The following is a 20,674-nucleotide window of genomic DNA, read 5'->3' on the forward strand; positions in this document are numbered from 1 at the left end:
AATTATCTGCAAAGACTTGAACTGCAGAGAAGAGGAGGCTGTGTCTTACCAGTTCTGTTATACAGTGGAACCTTAGTTAACAAATAACGTGGTTAACGGCTGTTTTGAAAGACGAGCAACTTTTTAAAAAAAATCCTGACTCGGTTTGCGAGTGTTGTCTTGCAAAACGAGCAGAATTAAAGCTAATGTGGTGTGTGGTACCGCATTTGGCCAGAGGTGCGGGGGCGCCGGTGACACTCGGAACGGTTCGGAGCCGTTCTGAAATACTCGGGAACACTCAGAAATACTCTGTTCGAGTGTTTCTGAGCCTTTCTGAGGTGTTCCTGAGGCTCTCCAGCACCCCCCCACCTCTGGCCATATGTGGTATTGCATGCAATAGAAGTCATGTGGAACAAATTATCTTTGTTTCCATTGACTTCTTTGGGGAAACTTGCTTTGATATGCGAGTGCTTTGGATTACAAGCATTCTCCTGGAACGGATTATGCTTCTAATCCAAGGTTCCGCTGTATTGCAGAGTCTACAGCTGGCCATACAAAGATAACATTTCAGATTTCTGCTGAAGCGGGCCCTGTTGGCACCACCCAGCTTGACAGAAGTCCGTTTTTGCCTGCACTCAAAAGTAGGCACTGTTTGGGCATTTTGACAGTCTCAGGTCCCTGATGTCATAATACCGTAGCTGCCACTGCAAATTTGTCCATGCACACAGTTTTACCTGATAATCCACTCCTGTAGGCTCCTTCATGCTGTAAAAGCCTCTTTGCCTCTGTGCCCCGGCTGTCTAAGGTGCTCTGAAGTCATCGAGACCAGTGCAGGGTCCATATCCTAGCACTGTACTGTATATGATAAAGTCAAGGAGGGACAGTCGACCACCAGAGCATGGGGGATAGGAGAAGAGTGATGGCTGTCTGGGATTGGAGGATTGTGTAAGTAAGGCCACATTCACAGTTGCAAATGGGCCCAGCACCGATTACATGAGAGACTCCCAGTGGGGGTTTTTCCATCAATTAGCTGTAGGCCATAGCCCCCTAAAAGCAATAGGAGACTGCTAGCACAAGTAACTAACCATGGCCGCTTGCATGTAATTGCTCATGCAGTGATTGGCCCTAAACGCAGACAGGGCCAATGTTTCTTAAGGGGGAACGCTAATATAAGGGGGTTTCTGCTCACCAAAGCCCCCACTTACATCAGAGTTCCCAGCACCCCCCTTTAAATCAGGGTTCCTAAAGCCCCCCTTATATCAGCATCTGTAAAGCAGCCCTTACATCTGAGTCCCCCTTACCTTAGTGTACTCACTCGGAGGCAGGAGACTTCAGTCACAAATAGTGAATGGTGAGCTCATTCATCCCAGAATGGAGGCTCAGTCATCGGCACCTTTCATTCAGATTTATCTGCTGGCTGCTGGACTTAAAATGTCCCTCCCACACATCCCTTTTCTGAGGCACAGCACACCGGGGATTGGAGTGTGGGCGGGCAGACACAGAGGGATAGGGGCGGGAGGAGGAGGAGCAGATCGAGCCCTCTCTCCTCTCCCATCCATGCAGAACTGTGCTGGCTCTGGGCAGTGTGAGAGAGCGTGTCAGACACTCGGCTTAGACAACTACAGCCAGCCCTCCAGATGATTGGCAACCCTGGTAAATAGGGTGTGCCCAGGCCCTTGCTCATGCCCATACACTCAGTGGTTGTGGTAGTCAGCTACTTGGGGAGAAAAGAAAGAACCCTCACTATGGAAATAAGGAATATGTAATAATATAATAGGGCTGCTGCTAAAGTGAAAGGTGAAAGACCCCAATAAATGCAAAAAACTTAAAAACTAAACTCAGTGCTGCTCCTATAGCTCAAACCAGTATAGTATTAAGCAAACCTATATCAACATATGCAATGTCATAACTCACTGACTTGGTATAAAGTGCTCAGTGCAAATATAAAGTGCAACAAAATATAATATTTATAAAGTGCAATCATATCAAGTCCATCCAATATGGTGTGCTGAAATTGTAAACAGTTGTAGTGGTGGTTCTCAGGTGACTATTCGTGCTCCCCTCCTGGGTCCCCACTCACCAGAAAAAGGCTGTAAATACGCCTGTTAGTGTCTCCAGGTCAGCATTTCCCATCACTGGTGACTGGATTGTATGGACACTACATAGGGATAACTCCTATCTTCCATCGGTATGATTAAAACATATGGATATCCTGGATCCTTCCCATCTTTCTCAGTGATTAGGCATCCATAAGGATGTATGGCAATGAAAGGAAAAGATATATATATAGTGTAATACTGCAAGGTTTATTCATAAAATAGCAAAAATATTACACTTTAAAAAACTTTAAAACGTGCAGAGAAACCCTGCCTTGGCATGCAGACAATGGTCACTGGATCTCCTCAGCTTGGAGACCTAGTGACCATTGTTTGCACGCCAAAGCGGCGTTTTTTTGCACCTTTTAAAGTCTTTTGATGTAAGTGTAATATTTTTTGGATTTTATGAATGGATGGACTTTATATGATTGTACTTTATATATATTATATTTTTTTGCACTTTATATTTGCACTGAGCACTTTATACCATGTTGTTAAGCCATATCACGACATTGCATATGTTGATTTAGGTTTGCTTAATACTATACTGGTTTGAGCTATAAGAGCAGCACTGAGTTTAATTTTAAATTTTTTGCAGTTACTTGGGGAACCACAGTCCGGTCTGAATAATGTGTCCGGGTTTCAGGTGGTCTAAAACCCGGACACCTGATTGAAAATCTGGACTGTCTGGGTGGATCCCAGACAGGTGGTAACCCTAGGGCCCCTTTCACACTGGGGCGGTGGGTGCGTCGGCGGTAAAGCGTTGCTATTTTTAGCGGCGCTTTACCATCAATTTTGCGGAGCTATTCGGCCGCTAGCGGGTCGCTTTTACCCCCCCGCGCTAGTGGCCGAGAAGGGGTTAAAACCACCTCAAAGTGCTGCTGCAGCAGCGCTATGCCAGCAGTATAGCCGCGATGCCCCATTGATTTCAATGGGCAGGAGTGGTGTATACACTGCTCCAAAGATGCTGCTTACAGGACTTTTTGTTAACGTCCTGCAAGCGCACCGCTCCAGTGTGAAAGCTCTTGGGCTTTCACACTGGAGAGACTGGAGCGGCTCTTTACAGGTGCTATGCAGGCGCTATTTTTAGCGCTGTAGCGCCTGTAAAACGCCCCAGTGTGAAAGGGGTCTTAATCATACACTATCTATGTAAAAAAAAACTTTATTTAGAACTAGCAAGTGCTGTATCTTTAATGCATCTTAAATTCAATCCATTTTTCTTGAAGGTGCTTGGACATGTTTTTTTATTTAGTGGGTTTTGTTTGCATCCAGCTCTTATGTCCCCTGTATGCACGCCAAAAATGGCAAGGGGCTGCCTACAATCTATGTCTGCCGCTGCCCTTGAATATACTCCGGTCCTCCTCTGCAAATTTTTAATACTGATTGTTATTGAAAATAATCTGAGCCCTCATTACAGCTCTCTGCATACCTTTGTACCAGGCTATTATATGTGCCGCGCATGCAGTAGCCCTCACCCACTCAGGCTCTGCCATCATTCAAGAAAGCAAAAGTTTTCCGCTTGCCTAAAGATTCTGAAATAGGAAAGCACAGTTGTTTGCCACCCAGTGCTAATCACCTAGTTCTACAATCTGCTGTGTTCATTAATTATATAACTATAACTAGTTACTATAATATAAGTAAAGGCAAAACTTATTTTTTTTAGTTTTGGATAGAGTGGAGAGGGATTAGAACGCCTGTCAGGTCCCCCCCCCCCCCCCCACACACACAAATATCTTTAATAGAAACACTTCCCTGGATACAAGGCAAAAAAAAGGACTACTAATGCTTGGCGCATGAGACCACTTGCTGTCTGTGCTCCTGTTAGGGAGATTCACCCGCTCCATTTGTTCATTTTAGTTTTGTTACCAAGAATGAAATTGAAATAAAATCTAACATTTTGGGTTGTTTTCAGGACAGGAATAGAGGGGTAATCATTCAATGGGGATCTGATGATAACCAGAGATTCCTTCACTTTGGAGGGATTTCTTCTCACTTCCTGTTGTGGCTGTGGGGCAGGAAATGAAGGAAAATCTCCCCAATGGGACACAGATGAAAAAAAAAACCTCTCTTTACTCTACCCAAAAAAAAAAAAAAGCTTGCCTTTAGTTCCACTTTAAAGCTGAACTCCAAGCAAACCGCTTATATACAGATACGATACATGTGGAAGCTGTTTTAACAACCAAAGCATCTCCTCTGAAATTCTTTTTTATAAATGCCACTTGTACACACAGGACAACTACTGACGCGTTTCTGCCTATACAGATTTAGTCCTAGCCCTATAGAACATGTGTCTACAAGTGGCGTTTATAATAAAGAATCTCAGGGGAGATGACGGAGTGCCAGGAATTCTTTGTCTTCTCCAGTCTAAGCCTTGGAATGAGAACCATATTGCACTGCATATTGGGGTTGGGGCTTAGTAAAAGGCTGGGCCGTATAAGTTTCTTGCTTGCATTTGATTTCTGTGCATTCAGCACAGCAGAAGACTCGATTTTCAGTTACTGTATTTATTGGCGTATAACACGCACTTTCATTTTAAGAGGGAAGTTTCAGGAAAAAAACGTAATTTTTAAATGAGGAACTTTGAAGCAAAGTAAGGGTTAATGCCCATCTGCAGCCTCACAAGTGCCATCAATGCAGCCTCATCAGTCCACATCAATGCAGCCTCATAAGTGCCATCAATGTAGCAGCCTCACCATTGCCATCAATGCAGCAGCCTCAACATTGCCATCAATGCAGCAGCCTCAACATTGCCATCAATGCAGAAGCCTCACCATTGCCATCAATGCAGCAGCCTCACCATTGCCATCAATGCAGCAGCCCCACCATTGCCATCAATGCAGCAGCCTCACCATTGCCATCAATGCAGCAGCCTTCCCATTGCCATCAATGCAGCAGCCTCACCATTGCCATCAATGCAGCAGCCTCACCATTGCCATCAGTGCAGCAGCCTCACCATTGCCATCAATGCAGCAGCCTCACCATTGCCATCAATGCAGCAGCCTCACCATTGCCTTCAGTGCAGCAGCCTCACCATTGCCATCAATGCAGCAGCCTCACCATTGCCATCAATGCAGCAGCCTCACCATTGCCATCCACGCAGCAGCCTCACCATTGCCATCCACGCAGCAGCCTCACCATTGCCTTCAGTGCAGCAGCCTCACCATTGCCTTCAGTGCAGCAGCCTCACCATTGCCATCAATGCAGCAGCCTCCCCATTGCCTCAGTGCAGCCTGATCGATGCCCATCTGCAGCCTAGAGGGGACAGGGAGGGGAGGGGGGGACAAGCACCGACAGATTACATACCGTAAGAATCTCCTATGATAGAACAGTGGTCCAATGGCTTCCCAGGAGGCGGGACTTCCTATTACAGAGGCCACCAAGTAAACAGGAGTCTCTCACTGCATGTAATCTGACGGCGCTCGCCCTGCCCCCCCCCCCTCCTCCCTGTCTCCTCTGAGGCAGCTAAAATTGACGTATTGGCGTATAACACGCATGTGCTATTTGCACCCGATTTTCAGGGTGAGAAAGTGCATGTTATACGCCAATAAATACAGTAAGTAACACTAGCAGGCCTTTTTCACCCCCCACTCTGTGGTTGGACTGTGAAAGGAGAAGCAGTAGACTAATAAACTCATCTGTCACTTTGCTCTCCTCCTATAAGGAGGGGTAGGCAACCTTGGCACTCCAGCTGTTATAGAACCACAAGTCCCATGAGGCATTGCATACATCTGAACGCCACAAGAGTGACTCCCCAAGGCAGAGGCATGATGGGATTTGTAGTTTCAGTATAGCTGGAGTGCTACGGTTGCTTACCCCTGTATTAGCATGTTATTTGTTAGCACATGATCACTGCATCACAACTGACTGGCTCTTTGTGCCTCTTCTTCCTGCCAGTTTGAGCTCTGCTGTACAGGGGATTCCAAGAGACTGATACCGAGCCAAATTCAGGTATTTACCCTGCTTGCATTTTTAAAAATATGCATTTATTAATGAATACAAATCTGCATTAGTATGTATCATGTATATCTATTTTAAAGAGCTGTTTGCTCACTGTTTTTCGCTGAGGCAGGATGACTATATGTCGCCATTGAGAGGAATTCACAGACAAATTCCGCTCCAGATTTACTGATACAAACACCCTAAGTAAATTCTCTTTATCTCTCCTTCCAAACTCTTCAGAACCTTGCACTGTGTTCTGAAATAAACAACTTAACCCCTTTAAAAGAGAAAGGCGCCACTTACAGATGTTTTTTTTTAAGTTGCGGCAAGGTGGGGGGGGGGGGGACCTGTAAGCATTAAAAATGCTTAAAAGGCTTCAGCCACATATCTCTCAAGATAACTATCATATAAGTGGAGCAGGGACAACATTGTCTGCCTGAGAGCTCTCTGCTATTGACTGCTTTCCATGCAGGAGTTTACTAGTGTTTCACTAATGAGTCAGACAGTTGGCAGGATAGTGATGTAAGAGAGTACAAGTGTGAAGCTGATTGATGACAGGCGCGGGGACCAGGCCGCAAAGAAAGGACATACGATCTAGGAAGCTGAGCAGATCCGTCTGCCGCGCCTCTCTGCTTCCTCAGAACTCAGATTGCTGTTTTGTCTTTTGTCTGACCATAGCTTATAGCAAACACACACACACACTTCTATACACATGCACTTTCTCTGCTTATTTATGGTTTGTGTCACTCATGTGGGTCCGATGGCTTTAGTATCGTTGTGCTGATTCACAATTTGGAAATATTGGTCGGCTTGTATGAGCAGGGTTCTGAATTAGAAGCTGATTTTAAATAACTAGTTGGCACAGATTTAAATAGACCTTGTCGCCAGACCTACAATTTTCTTATAAGATTATACAGGTAGGTGCATTTAAAGCTGAAATTTAGGTATGGCAATTTTTATATAGTTACATTGGTCTTGGATCAAGGTAAGTATGTATGTGCCATACCTGTGGGATCGCTGTGGAAGCTGGAGATAGATTTGCCACCTTTTCTTCAAGCCAAATGTGAACACTTTTGCAGCATGGGGAATTTTTTTTTTTTTTTTGCAGTAAACACTATAGGATTATAAAAAGGAAAAATCTGCTGCGCTTAAACAAGGAGATAACTCAAAAGCAGCTAACACAATATTGCTGGGTACAATAACAGAAAATGTAGGTAAAGGTGTAGCGCTAATAAATAATGATAAAACATTTATAATAAAAAACATATAAACATAGTCAATGACGCAAAAAATTGCAGTCCATCATGAGAAATCCAAAGGAAGGGTAGAAGACAGAAGAACCATCACCGACACCCAACACAACTGACTCTTACCGTCAGTTTATAGGACATACACATTGAGCAAATGCAGACAAATTCACAACTTGTATTATTCGAATGGTCCACCAATAGAATCCTCTCTCATAGATCCACCAGAGACAGAAGCTGCTGTTTAACAACATCAGCTGGGAGATGGACTCCACAGGAACAACTCTCCATGAGTTCAGGATTATAAAAGACCTTGGATAAATTTGGGTGCCCCAAGGAGAGTAGTAATGTAGCGCACAGAGCGTGCCTTGGCAAACAGTGGGTGTGGCCAAATTGCTTTTGCTGAAATTATCACCCCACCCTTCAGTCAAACCTGCCCCCATTCACTGAGGAAATGCAAAGTGTTCCCTGAATGGTGCCCGTGTCAAGTGGGCAACCTTTTGTGTTCAGGGCAGCCACTCGGCACAGGACCCGGAAGCAAGTGGAGATCACTGGGGTAAAAGTACCTGATACAGTTATTTCCAGCTTCTAGAGCAGAGGTCTCCAAACTTTCTAAACAAAGGGTCAGTTTACTGTCCTTCAGACTTCAGAGGGGCCGGATGGGCCACTGTGGAAGTAGAAAATGCCCCAGCGTCAGTGGGAGTAAAAAAAAAAATTGCACTGTAAAGTGCCTGTAGTCAATAGAAGGAATAGTGCCCCATCATTGGTATTAGTGGGAGGAATAGTGCCCCATCATTGTTGGTGTTCGTAAGAGGAATGGTTCACTACAGCTGGTGTCAGTGAAAGTAGTGGTGCCCCCTTGATGGTGTCAGTGGGAGTAATAGCGCCCTGGAGGCCGGATAAAGGTAATCAGAGGGCCACAGTTGGAGACTGCTGTTCTAGAGGGACCCAACAGGTATGGCACATACATACCGGTACTTATATTGGTCCAAGCAGGACCCATTTAACTATGTAAGAATTGTCATACCTAAACTTCAGCTTGAGTGTATTTTATGCATTTTATTTACCTGTAAAAGTCTCCTTTGTGCAGACAATCAAAAGCCCTGTGACCGCTGCTGGGCCCCGCCATCTTGGAGGTGATGTCAGCAGGCCCAGCAGACTCAGAGTTGTCACTCCAGTTATTATGTAGGGAGGGGAGGAGGGGCTAGGCCAGCACAGATAGTAATTAGACACCTCCAAAAGGGAGAGGGCTATGACAAAGCGGGGGGAGGTTGATGTGCTAGATAATTGTCACTGTGTAATCGCATTTTATAGATAGTTCCAAGGCATGTTGAATAAAAATTGTTTATGGAAAGGAAAAACACAAAGCATTTAAGATAACTTGATTTTTCTTTGCTTTTTGCCTGCAGTTTTAGATTGGTGACAGGGTCTCTTTAATACCCAACCATGTGGGGTTTTTTTATAATTTAGTCCCCCAGCACATAAAAAAAAAGAAAAAAAAAGAGAGAGAATCAGAGCTGTAATACTCTTCTTTAAAGAGAAAAATGGGATTCATGAAAAAAAACTATACTGACCTAGGTGGATGTAGTATCGGTCTGATGCTGCTTCTGTCTCCCGTCTGCTGCAGAACAAGAACTGAGCGATCAAACACCACTCTCAGTCTTCAGTCACCAGCTCTCTGCTCTGCCCCTCTAGCGCGGACCATTAAGAGGCTGAGCAAGCTGCCGGTCCAGGTATCTGGGTGGATACCGACCATATGGTCAGGATCTTTTCAGAGCCTGGCCCGGCTCTGTGACGTCAGCCGAAAATGGATCACAGGAGTGCAGAACGAACTGCAATCCTGTGATCCATAAGAGAAGTATAGCCAAAAAAGCTTTGGTTATACTTCAACTTTAAGTCCAGAGCTGCCCTCCACACTACCTCTTCATGGCCACATGATTTCCTCCATCTTTCAGGTTGAATGATGTCCAGCTTCACTAGACATGGAAGACTAAGGTCTCTACGGTGAATGCTGGGCCCCATGGGCCTGCTTCTGAGGAGGCATCACCATGACACCCTTTATGCCCAGTGTACTGGTGCAGAGAGCAGTGTTGATGTCATGACATCAGCTATGCTCTCCACATCATTGATGACCACCCAGTCCAGAGAAGAGAAAGCAAACCCAGCAGTGCCAAATGATCAGGTTAAAGTCTTTGGAAAAGAAGTATATTTAAAAAAATGCAATAAATACACACAGATGGGCCACTAGAGGGGGGAAGGGGGAAGTGTGGAGCTCCAAAGCCCAACTCCAGGCTTGCATTAGATTGCCCAGAAATGTCTAAAAATCTAGTTGTAGTTTTGTTGCAACAATCGCATTCTAATGCTAATAAGAGTGCAACACAGGCAGAGAGCACAGGAAGTTATCAGCTCAGGAGATTTCTGGCAGGTTCAACAGGTGGTTTTTTGAACTGTTCACAGATTTAACAAGACACTTCCAATGGTATGTTTAACAGACCAAATGGGATCAAATAAGAGATGTTGATTTTTAGGTTTACACACCCTTTAAATGTGAGCTCACCTAGTCATCCCAGCAACCTATAATTTGCATCAAGCCCGAAATGTCAACCCAAAGAAGTAGACATGGCGTTTGCAATTTTTTTATTAGACTGTGTGAAAAATTCTCCAGTGCAGTAAAAGATGTAAAGTAATATATATATTTTTTTTTATTACTAATTTGTATTATTATTTCATGCTTTGTTTTGTAATACTTTTATATACTTGAGCAGCAGGTTTTTTTTTTTAATGAGTAATCAGTTCAGCCATCTCACCTGGCAGTTGCGGTAATATTGATATGATTACTCAGTTGCTCATTACTATAATGTCGTCAGTGTCCTTACAAAAATCTGGTGGTTGCAATACTGCCCTTTGTACGTCTGCCGTCGGTGCTTCCAAAAGTTCCAAGCCAATGAAAACAGAAAACCTTGTGTTCAAACTGATTCAGCGGCTGCAGACTACCTACTGCTGAGTGTCTCTGATTTTCATCCTGGTATTCGTTCTCTACCTACTCACCCTCTGAAAGACCCTGAATTAATTCCTGGAAGACCTGCAGACCAGGGTTTCTGAGACCTGACATCTGTATATGTTAAAGAAGGACCTTGTGCATGTCATGTGACAGGAGGTTGCAGTTCTACTTTTAAGGAATTATGCACACTGGTGCTTATCTGTGGGTGGAGGGCACAGGTGCCCCAATCAGCCCCGCTGCTGGCAGCCTCTCAGACTCAATGAGAGGTTGATAGTTGCTACAGTTACTGCAGCTGGACGGGGCTGAATGATACACCTAACAGTACAAACTTTTAGACTAGTATGCACCCAGAATAGATGAATGTCCAGAATGCAAGTGAACCAGTGCTTTGACCTTTGAACAAAGCAACAGATTTCTGTAAAAGAGCCCACAGGAGGGCACACGCGTCTAATGCATTATTGAAGGCTTATTTTTTAAAACAAAACATACAGCCTAATGGATACTCACAAGAATAAATGTATGACACTAAATCCCAAACCAGTGTGGGACTAGAGTGACCAAACGCATCATATTGCTGCGCTGGCAACGCAACGAGTTTCAGGGCATGCACCCCCTTCTTCAAAGCTAAACCCACCAGCACCAGCAACAGGCTTATTAAATTGCTCGTCCATTCTTTGCTTGTACTTGCCATCCCAACGCTCTTTTTAGTTACCCAGGTGAAGTCCAATATTTGGTACTTCTGGATGTGGGAACATATGACTTTCGCCTCTTCCTCTTACAATGCGGTTTTGGGTGCTTGAAGGCCAATCACCAGCACTGTCACATGTGGAATGTCTTTAGCCCTGTACAAGCTCCAACCAGACTGGCTTGGAGCCTCTTTTGGCTGACACAGGGGGCAGCAAGGAAGTGGTGGGAAGGTGAGTAAAAGCTGGGGTTGGGCTGGCCAGAAAATGCCCACCCGCACCCTGCATTAACAAAGGACAGGTTCGCTTTAGAACTAATGTACATATTACTGCATAGGTCCGATTGTGATGGTTTATAAAGAGTTGACTCTGTCAGTCATCTCCATCTCAAGACCATGTAATGAGATATATTTTTCGGATGCTGTACTGACCCTTTGGCTACAAAGCAGCTTACGCACTGTAGCCCCGCTGCAGACACAGGTTGAACTTTTACCAAGTATGTGCTTTAATTGCAGTTTGTTGACAGATTTGCTCAGTGATTTCAGAGAGTTTATTTTGCAGGTCTGGCAGCCTCCTATCAATGTTCCCCTCGAAAGGGAAAAAAAAAAAATACATGGCTATTTTGCAATGGCTCAAGTTTATTGACAAGCAGCGCTGAGCTGGCAGAATTGGAATGTTTGTATAATGTAAAGCTATATGGCTGATGGAGCCTAGTCCACTTTCAGGGCTCTCCTAGATAATTTGATAAGAAAGAGTTACAAGGTGACTTTTTTTTTTTTTTTAAACCAGGAGAGAAGCTGAAAGCCAAAGGCACATAGTGTATATTCTACAAACAGCTTTGTTATTCTGTAAACAAGGCTTACAGCATTTTTTTAGATTCATAAATCTGTTTAGAAAGCAGTTCCAGTCAATGATTAAAGTCACTCAGGCAACGTTGGGACTGTCAGAAATTCCTTCAAGTAATAATGTGTTGAAATCAGTTCCAGGCGGTCAACGGCCTTTCTTCTGTGCTTCAGGGAGGAACTGCAGTCTTTGGTCACATGACTTTGTGCTGTGCACTATGACACCCTCAACCCAGAGATGCACACTGACTTTGTGGCTGGCACATCTGCCTTGTAGCTCTGGGGTCCTCAGTTTGATTTCCAACCAGGATGCTATCTGCATGGAGCTTACGTGTTCCACCTGTAAGGGGCCTTCCACATGGGGCAGACTCCACCAAGATCCCTGCTGAGCATCCGCCTGGATGGCTGATCCGTGTCCACTCTGCTAATGCACAGCACAGCCCGCTCTCAGCTATGGATGGTCGTATGTAAAGGGATCGCCTGTCTATTTACACCCAAGTGCCATTAGATCCACTAGATGGATGGGAAACAGATCCCCATCCATCTGTTTTTAGCGGATCGGATTGGATGTTGGCGGGTGTAAACAGACACATGCCCATTTACACCCATCGCTCCATAGAGGACGATGGAGGGTCTGATCGGGTCTGCCTGACAAGTCTGACCAGATCAGTCCACTCATTTGAAAGGGGCCTAATTGTGTGGGGTTTCACTGGGTACTCTAGTTTCTTCTTACACTTCAGAAACATGCTAGTAAGTTAGGTGTGCCCAAGATGGCTGCCTCACCTTCCAAGCCATTTTTTTTCTTTTTTCTAATCATTCTTCATTCATAAAAGCATTCAAAAATAACAAATGCAATCTTTTCTTTTAGAAGTCAGTTAAAAAATATAATGCAATGTTAGGCCTCTTTCACACAGGTGGCAAGCTCTACTGCCCCTCTGTAAAGTGATCTACAGTGGTCAGAAGGTGATAGTATTGCTTTAACCATGTGCCAAGAGTTTGGCAAGTGGCTACTTAACTTGATATTCTAAGTTAAGATTGCAGCCGCAGCTATGTGAACAGACTCAAGTCTGCCACCACATCACAATGTAGGTGGGCAGAGGTAAAAACATGGATCAATGGTGTGAAGTTAGCCTAATGCCGCGTACACACGGCCAGACTTCCCGACAGAAAAAGTCCGATAGGAGCTTTTGGTCGGACATTCCGACCGTGTGTATGCCCCATCGGACTTTTTCTGTCGGCATTTCCGACGGACTCAGATATAGATCATGTTCTAAATCTTTCCGTCGGAAATGCCGACGGAGTTTAGCCCGTTGGCAAGTCCGCTTGTGTATACGTGGCATTACACTTTTGACTTGACTAAATCCAAAACCTGTTTTTTTTTTTTTGTAGGCTGCAATTAAATAATCTTTTATACCTCAATGAGGCCCACCACACAAATCTGCATGTTTGTACATGCCAAGGTGCCCCATTGACTTACCTGCACTGTTTTCACATTACGGACTAGTAAATGCAGGAAATACACATACATGTAGGTGGCAGGGAGTCTAGGTAGTAGGCACCCTTGGGAAAAGAATGGCATGCATACAGTAATTGTAGTTGCAGAAATGTATTGTTAGGAACGTTCCAACAAACAGTAACAGAGTCTTTGCAACTATTTTGCACTGACAGCAGCAGATGAATATGTGGCATTTGCAGGGAGTGATCCACGGAGACAGACGCCACCTGGCGCAGGAGGAGGCTGACAGACAGTGAGCAGTGAAGACTAGTAGCAGGCAGGTTCCCCACAGCAACACAAACAAACAGTCTCTATACTGTCCCTTCTCCACTGGAACCTCTCCCTACTGTTAAGCACATTCTCCCTGTCCAGCGGGTTCCTGTCCCTAACCTACCCACACGCAGAATGCGTGCCACGTGCAGTGAGCCAGTGGTTTTTTTTATAAGCGCTGCCCTCACTAAAGTTGGCCGCAGGGGTCATCTGGGGCACCAGTGTCCAATGAGACAGCCTCTCACCCAACGACACGTATAGAGGCCTGAGAGGTGGGCACATTCCTCCTGTACTCCTCCGATGGTTGCAACAGTGACACGTGTGTTGGGAGGTCAACCTTTACTTGCCTACATACAAATATGTTAGTGGGAAGTGACATTAATAAAGATGCTCCTGGTTTCCTTATGTGTATGCAACCTAAATTCTACTTAAAAAAGTGTGTTACACATTAACATGCTTTGCATTAAAGCAGCTCATTTATTATGATGAATGGGCAGCCGGGCATTTATTTATTTATTTATTTAATGTAGGTACTCCTATGCCCCATACACACGGTCGGACTTTGTTCGGACATTCCGACAACAAAATCCTAGGATTTTTTCCGACGGATGTTGGATCAAACTTGTCTTGCATACACACGGTCACACAAAGTTGTCGGAAAATCCGATCGTTTTAAACGCGGTGACGTAAAACACGTACGTCGGGACTATAAACGGGGCAGTGGCCAATAGCTTTCATCTCTTTATTTATTCTGAGCATGCGTGGCACTTTGTCCGTCGGATTTGTGTACACACGATCGGAATTTCCGACAACGGATTTTGTTGTCGGAAAATTTTATCTCCTGCTCTCCAACTTTGTGTGTCGGAAAATCCGATGGAAAATGTCCGATGGAGCCCACACACGGTCGGAATTTCCGACAACACGCTCCGATCGGACATTTTCCATCGGAAAATCCGACCGTGTGTACGGGGCACTATAGTGCTGCCAATTTCCACAACACTTCTCATAAGTATTGTACATTCACATCAGCCCCTGCATGCACATTTTTTCCACATAGCACAGTGCACATGCAGCACAGTCTGTTACCATGCGACGTGGTGTCCTGCAATGCATTGAGATGCCATGTGTAATGCACGTTACTGCACAATACATGCATTAGCACATTGCAATGTTATTTAGAATGTTATTTAAAAATGAAAGCCACTGCAACATGCTAAATGTAATGTGCATTATTGTGCGTATTACTGCAGTACAGCATAAAGTATATTTCATAAAGTTAATTCTAGTTACATTTCAGACCTTAAAAGGGTGTGTTTTAGCACACAAAAAAAAAAAAAATTCAGTTTGAAAAAAGAAAAAAAAATCGGAATTGTTGTCTGCACCGCACCCTCATTACCAACAAGAACTTAGAAAAACATATGGTAAGAGGTTATAAACTTTTTTTTTTTAAACAGTTTCATTGGTCATGTGCGCTTATCTCATGCACCGAGAACACAAGCTACTTAGATAAAGCTTTTGTTCCATATTGACATTACTGGGTAGGTCCGAGTTTGTTTGTTGGCCTCAACAGAGAAATTGTATGCCCCGTTCTTTGTCTTTCAGAAAAAAAAGAGTAATTATTAAACATCCCTCTGCTGCTATTTAAATAGTTGTTTACATGAAGGTAGGTTTATGCTCCTGAGAACACTGTGTTTTAGCTGACACTAATAATCTTTTTAAGCTTTTCTGGGAAAGATCAATACCTTAGTGAATTAAACACTTTTTTTGTTTACGTGAGTTAAACATAAAGTTTCTTTGCATTGTATAATGCTTCAATGTTTTCTAGATGATGGGAGAGTCATCTTGCTTTACCAATTTTAATTTATTTACTGAATAAAAGTTCATATAAACCTAAGAACAAAAGATCCTTAAGTCCTAAGATGTGGGGGATGGATTGCTATACTTTATTCAGTTTTTTTTTATTTTTACCTGGTAATCCAGCCAGTAGCATACTTCCTGTCTCAGGATATATATTTTTTTATTGTGTTGGGACTTTATATGAGGCAATGGCCTTAAAGGGCCAAATGCCTCCATCCCTAGAGAGGGGGGAGGGACAAAAGTTTGGACTTTAAATGAAGCTCATGGCTGCAAAAGAGTACAATGATTGTAAAGAAATGTGTATATATATATATATATATATATATATATATATATATTGATATATATTAATTGATAAACTTAGCAACATGGGTAAAAAGGTAATGCATCATGATAGTAACTAGCACAGTGCAATTTGATAAGTACAGTTGATATTAAGAGGTACAATATAGTAAACAATAATACACAACTGAATTGATTAACTTGAGTTCATATATATACACTCATGCACATGTAGGGATGGTGCAATTAAATAAGAGATAATTAATGACGTATAGTCTCCAAGTTGGCTCTACCACAGAACCTACAGAGGGGCAGAACCCCATAATACTTTGTATATGGATCCTAAAGCCATAGGATGTCTAATCAATATGGCTGATTGAATATATATAAATAGATATATATATATATATATATATATATATATATATATATATAGAGAGAGAGATATATATATATATATATATATCTCTCTCTCTATATATATATATATATATATATATATATATTTCTTTACAATCATTGTACTCTTTTGCAGCCACAAGCTTCATTTAAAGTCCCAACTTTTGTCCCCTCCCCCCTCTCTTTTCCTGTCCCAGGATGACAGCTCATTGCTGTATCTGTGGAGGAGTAGCGTTGTCACCCTTGGGCAGAACCTAAGAGCTCTTTTCCCCCTCTCCTCGTCTACATAACATAGGGGAAGGGTTTTCTGTAGTCCTAACACCCTTCCTGAAAACATAGTTGGAGATTAGTATTTCTTCCAGGGCCAACAGGTTTATTTTGCACTTTTCCAACAGATATAACAAAACACTGTCAATAGTATAACAAAGCAAAGAAAGATGATGCATCTGCCTTGTGCAACACCATAAAACTCTAATAAATAAATAAATTAAACCAATGCCAGTGCAATAATAATAATAAATGTTGTATAGCTTCTCAGAGCACTTTGCAAAGAGAACAGAAAATATACACATGATAAAACAAAGGAAAAAGGGAGAATTATGTAAAAGCTTTGTCTAAAAAAAAAAAAATAAATAAGTTTTTAGATTTGATTTGAATGAGTTTAGAGAAGATAACTCTCTGATGTTCTTTGGAAGTTAATTCCAGCGTTTTGGAGCACAGCAAGAGAAGGCCAAGTCCCCCATCAAGTTTAGGTGAGTAGAAGGGACACATAGAAGACCAGAATTTGAGAAGTGGAGGTTACAAAGGGGGGGGGGTGGTAAGTTGATAAAAGTTCAGCCAGATAATGGGGTGCCAAGCCATGAAGAGCTTTAGAGCTTTCTAGGTGAGCAAGAGGATCTTAAAGTCTATTCGAAACCTGAGGGGTAGCCAGTGCAAGGACTCCAGGATAGGGGTAATATGATCACTTGTACCAGACCTATTCATGATTCTGGTTGCAGAATTTTGTAAATAATGAAGTAAACTAATTGTGGATTTAGATACACTAGCGAGTAGAGCATTGCAGTAGTCAAGTCGGGAGAACACAAATGTATAGATCAGCTTTTCAGCTACAGTCTATGATAGCATAGGACGGAGCTAAGTAATGTTTCCATTGTGTGAAAAAAAGATGTTCTGACAACATTTTGTACATGCGGATCAAAGGTTAAGCTAGCATCAAATATCACTCCTAGATTTTTTCATTTAGACTGAAGCTCAAGTATTGTGGTATCTATAGGTAAGCTATTAGGACTGACCTTACATAATTGATGGGGGGTGCCAATAAGCTTGAATTTAGTCTTGTCACAGTTTAATTGAAGGAAATTATGGGACATCCAAGTTTATATATCACGAATACAGGAGAGAAGCAGCCAAAGTAGAATCCAGTTGGTCTGGATGTATATCTGAGTGTCGTAAGCACAAAAGTGATAATTGAGCCCATGAGATCTAAGCAGTGTACTCACAAAGGTACGTTGCATAGTGCATGTATCCAAAACCAGTCCCATAACAGGAAATGCATCTATCTGCAGCGGCACAGCTAACATGTTTCAAGGGCCAAGCCCTCTTCTTCAGAGCTGACAAGAGTCCAAAGGCCACAGTCCTACATATATATATATATATATATATAAAAAATATAGTGTGTGTGTGGTGCAAATTGGGTGCATCATTCGTTGCCATTTTATTGGTGGCCGGCTTGCCTACACCATAGAAACACATGACTCTGATGCCTCCTCCACCTCCCACCTCCCTCTGCCGCACTACTGTATCCAGAAGCTAGGGCTTTGATTTGAAGAAGGGACTATTTGATTGGGGGGCTGTGTGTCCAGGGGGAACTGTGTGATTGAGAGACTCTGATGTGATGGATAGACTTATGTTTAGGGGGCCTCCAATTTAGAGGGCAACACTGATATGATTGGGGGCTCGCGTGTATAAGGGGGACTTTTATGTGATGGGGGGACCTCTGACATGGAGAGGGGGGGATGGGAGCACCTCTGACGTGAAGGGGGGAGTCTTCTGAGTCAGTTTCATCAGGTTGGTTGTGTGTATTGCCCCAGGCTAAGGTTATTTAACTATTATTTAAATATTTAACATTTAAGTTTTTTACAATTTGGATTGGAGTGCCTCAAGATTTTGCATACTTAAAGGGGTGTTTATTGTGAAGGTTTACATACATTTAAAAAGTGCATTTCTTTCCATAGAGAAATAATATTAAGGTAATCTGGAACATTAACCAAAATGTTAATAGTACATTAAAAATGATATTTAATCTTGCAGGCACATTAACAAATTTATTTGTTGGGATCTAAATAAAAAAAAAAAAATCTAGAAAATATATTCTATGTGATTCAGGCATTTTATCAAACAAAAAAATGCTGGGATGTCCTATTTTCAGTTACAATTCTATTTATTTTCACTGGTAAAAAATATTACAAAAACCCGGATAATATTTTCTAGATGGTTTGGGTATTTTATTGAACAGAAGAAGATAGGATGTCTTTTCTTAAGTCATTCATGTCTAATAACTTTTAATCTCAAGGTTAAGTAGTGAGATCTAAACGAAAAGATAATAATATCAGTTTTATATTCACTGAAGGGCACAGTATACATCTTCGTACTGCAAGGAAAATTGTGCGTAAAATGTCATTTTGCTGTTAAACAAAAGAGTCTTCAGCAGGAGGAACAGAAAAAAAAGGAAACCCTTATGTTATTATTGCATTGTTTCTATGTGTCTTATACACAGTGTCTTAGAATGCAGGCGTACAAACTGTAATGCAAGGAAATTACATAGTACAAGGTTAAGTGACTGTATAGAGGCCAAATCGTGGGAAGTCAGATTTTTCTAAGGGCAGCACCTAATTGTACATTTTCTGAGTTAACCCTACAGACTATTTGAATCATTTATTAAAGCCGCCCCATTCCCAATGGAAGGTCGGAGGCATGTTTCACATTTTCTGGGTTTCTGAACACTGCGAGTATAGGTAGAGTCAGGTAAAGTAAATTGAAAATAAATACTCATGCTGTAGATACATATAGTGAAAAAAGAAGAAACAAAAGATGCCTTCATATACTGCAGAATTAAACTCTAGTATGCCCCCCCCCTCCTTCTTTGTAATGTAAACCTCTTTATTAGTTAGTTTCTAACTGTTAGAAAGATTTCAAACATTGTAAAAGCACATATAAACTTTACATTTTTAATGTCATTCCAATTCCATTTTAATAATTTTTTATTTGCAGCTTTCATTAAAACAGTACCCGGTGGTCCTGCCATGAGGGTCCTTGTTCAGACACTTCCAGTTAAAGGGTGACAACGCTCTGTCCCTGTCTACCAATTGTGCTCCTGCGTTGTCACTTTGTAATATAGGTTTCTGAGGGAAATGGTTGTTTCAGCACACATTGCACAGGCTTGGTCCACTGTTTTCACCATGAGGAAACCCCACTCCTGAGAAATACCATGCAACCATCACTGGTGTTCATGTAGACAGGAAGCCACCACATCTAAGGGCTGGTAAGTTGGGATGTATCAAATTGATGTACTTGGTATAGATATCCTTTAACGCTAGGACATTAATGGTTGCCAGAGGCAACCCCTTTGTCCTTTTTGTAGTTTGCACCCAGCGGTATTGCTTACCTTGGAGCGCACATCATGGCGGCAATAATTCAGCCAATTCTGGCTTTCCAGTATAAAACAAATCACCCGTGGATCACCAGCAAAGGTATGAATAGATGCTTGAAGTATTTCATTTTTTTCAGCTTAGTTCCACTCTAATTACTGTTGTGTTTGGGTACATGGAGCGTGAAGATTTTAAGTGTAAACTTTCACCAGGTGCCTTCTACAGCTGTCCCCGAATGTCAGAGTAAGAGGGAAGTTATATTGTGTTTATTCTGCATTCAAAAATATGCATGTATCTCCACCACCACCCTCAGGGCCTTGCTATTCTTTACCAGGAAACCATGGAAAGCAAACTTCATTCAGTGCAATTCTGAAAATACGGTAATGTACAGCAACCAACTAGAATTTTACGCTGATTCTAAAGTGTATGTAAATTTACAACCTTTTGGATAAAGCAGGGATTTTTTTTTTATATTTCTAACTGTCTTTTTGCAAGGATTTCTATTCTATTATTGTCTAGTTAAAACAGGAAATGAAAGGAAGTCTATTCAAAGTGACATAAATCTCCTCTTAGACAGTTGTATCTTGATTAGTGGTGTTCTTGGCAACAAACAATGGTACCCAAAAGAAATACCCCCCCCCAAAAAAAAAACAAAAAACAAACACAAGAGGGAAGGCAGGAAAACTCTTATGGTATAGTAATAGGTGAACATTAAAATAGGCAAAAACAGCAGGTCTGAGAAATTGTAAGAATGTAGCCTACATTGGTGAGATTGTTGGTGACCACAACCTAGGATGTATCTCTTGTGGTGAATATATCTGTCTCCACGCAGAAGATGAAATGGTTGCTTCCACTGCTTGCGGAGGTCAAGTTTTAGGTTCACCTGGGCATCAAGATGGATGAACGAACTGTGAATGTGCAAAAAGCCCATTAGTTG

General features: G+C 42.4%; 1 protein-coding gene across 19 annotated transcripts in view; it reads left to right on the forward strand.

The window, feature by feature from the left end:
* The window catches only part of FOXP1 (forkhead box P1), a 1,122,086-nt gene that overhangs the window by 693,167 nt on the left and 408,245 nt on the right, over positions 1–20,674 (forward strand). For 16 of the 19 annotated variants that reach the window (XM_073592053.1, XM_073592052.1, XM_073592058.1 and 13 more), the window contains one exon: positions 5,970–6,023. The exons of the other annotated variants lie outside the window; for them this stretch is intronic. In XM_073592053.1, coding sequence (XP_073448154.1) covers positions 5,970–6,023 — 54 coding nt within the window. The remainder of the gene's footprint in view (positions 1–5,969; positions 6,024–20,674) is intronic. 19 annotated transcript variants of the gene reach the window in all.

The sequence above is a fragment of the Aquarana catesbeiana genome, linkage group LG07, assembly GCF_042186555.1.
Source record: "Aquarana catesbeiana isolate 2022-GZ linkage group LG07, ASM4218655v1, whole genome shotgun sequence".
Classification (NCBI taxonomy): Eukaryota; Metazoa; Chordata; class Amphibia; order Anura; family Ranidae; genus Aquarana; species Aquarana catesbeiana.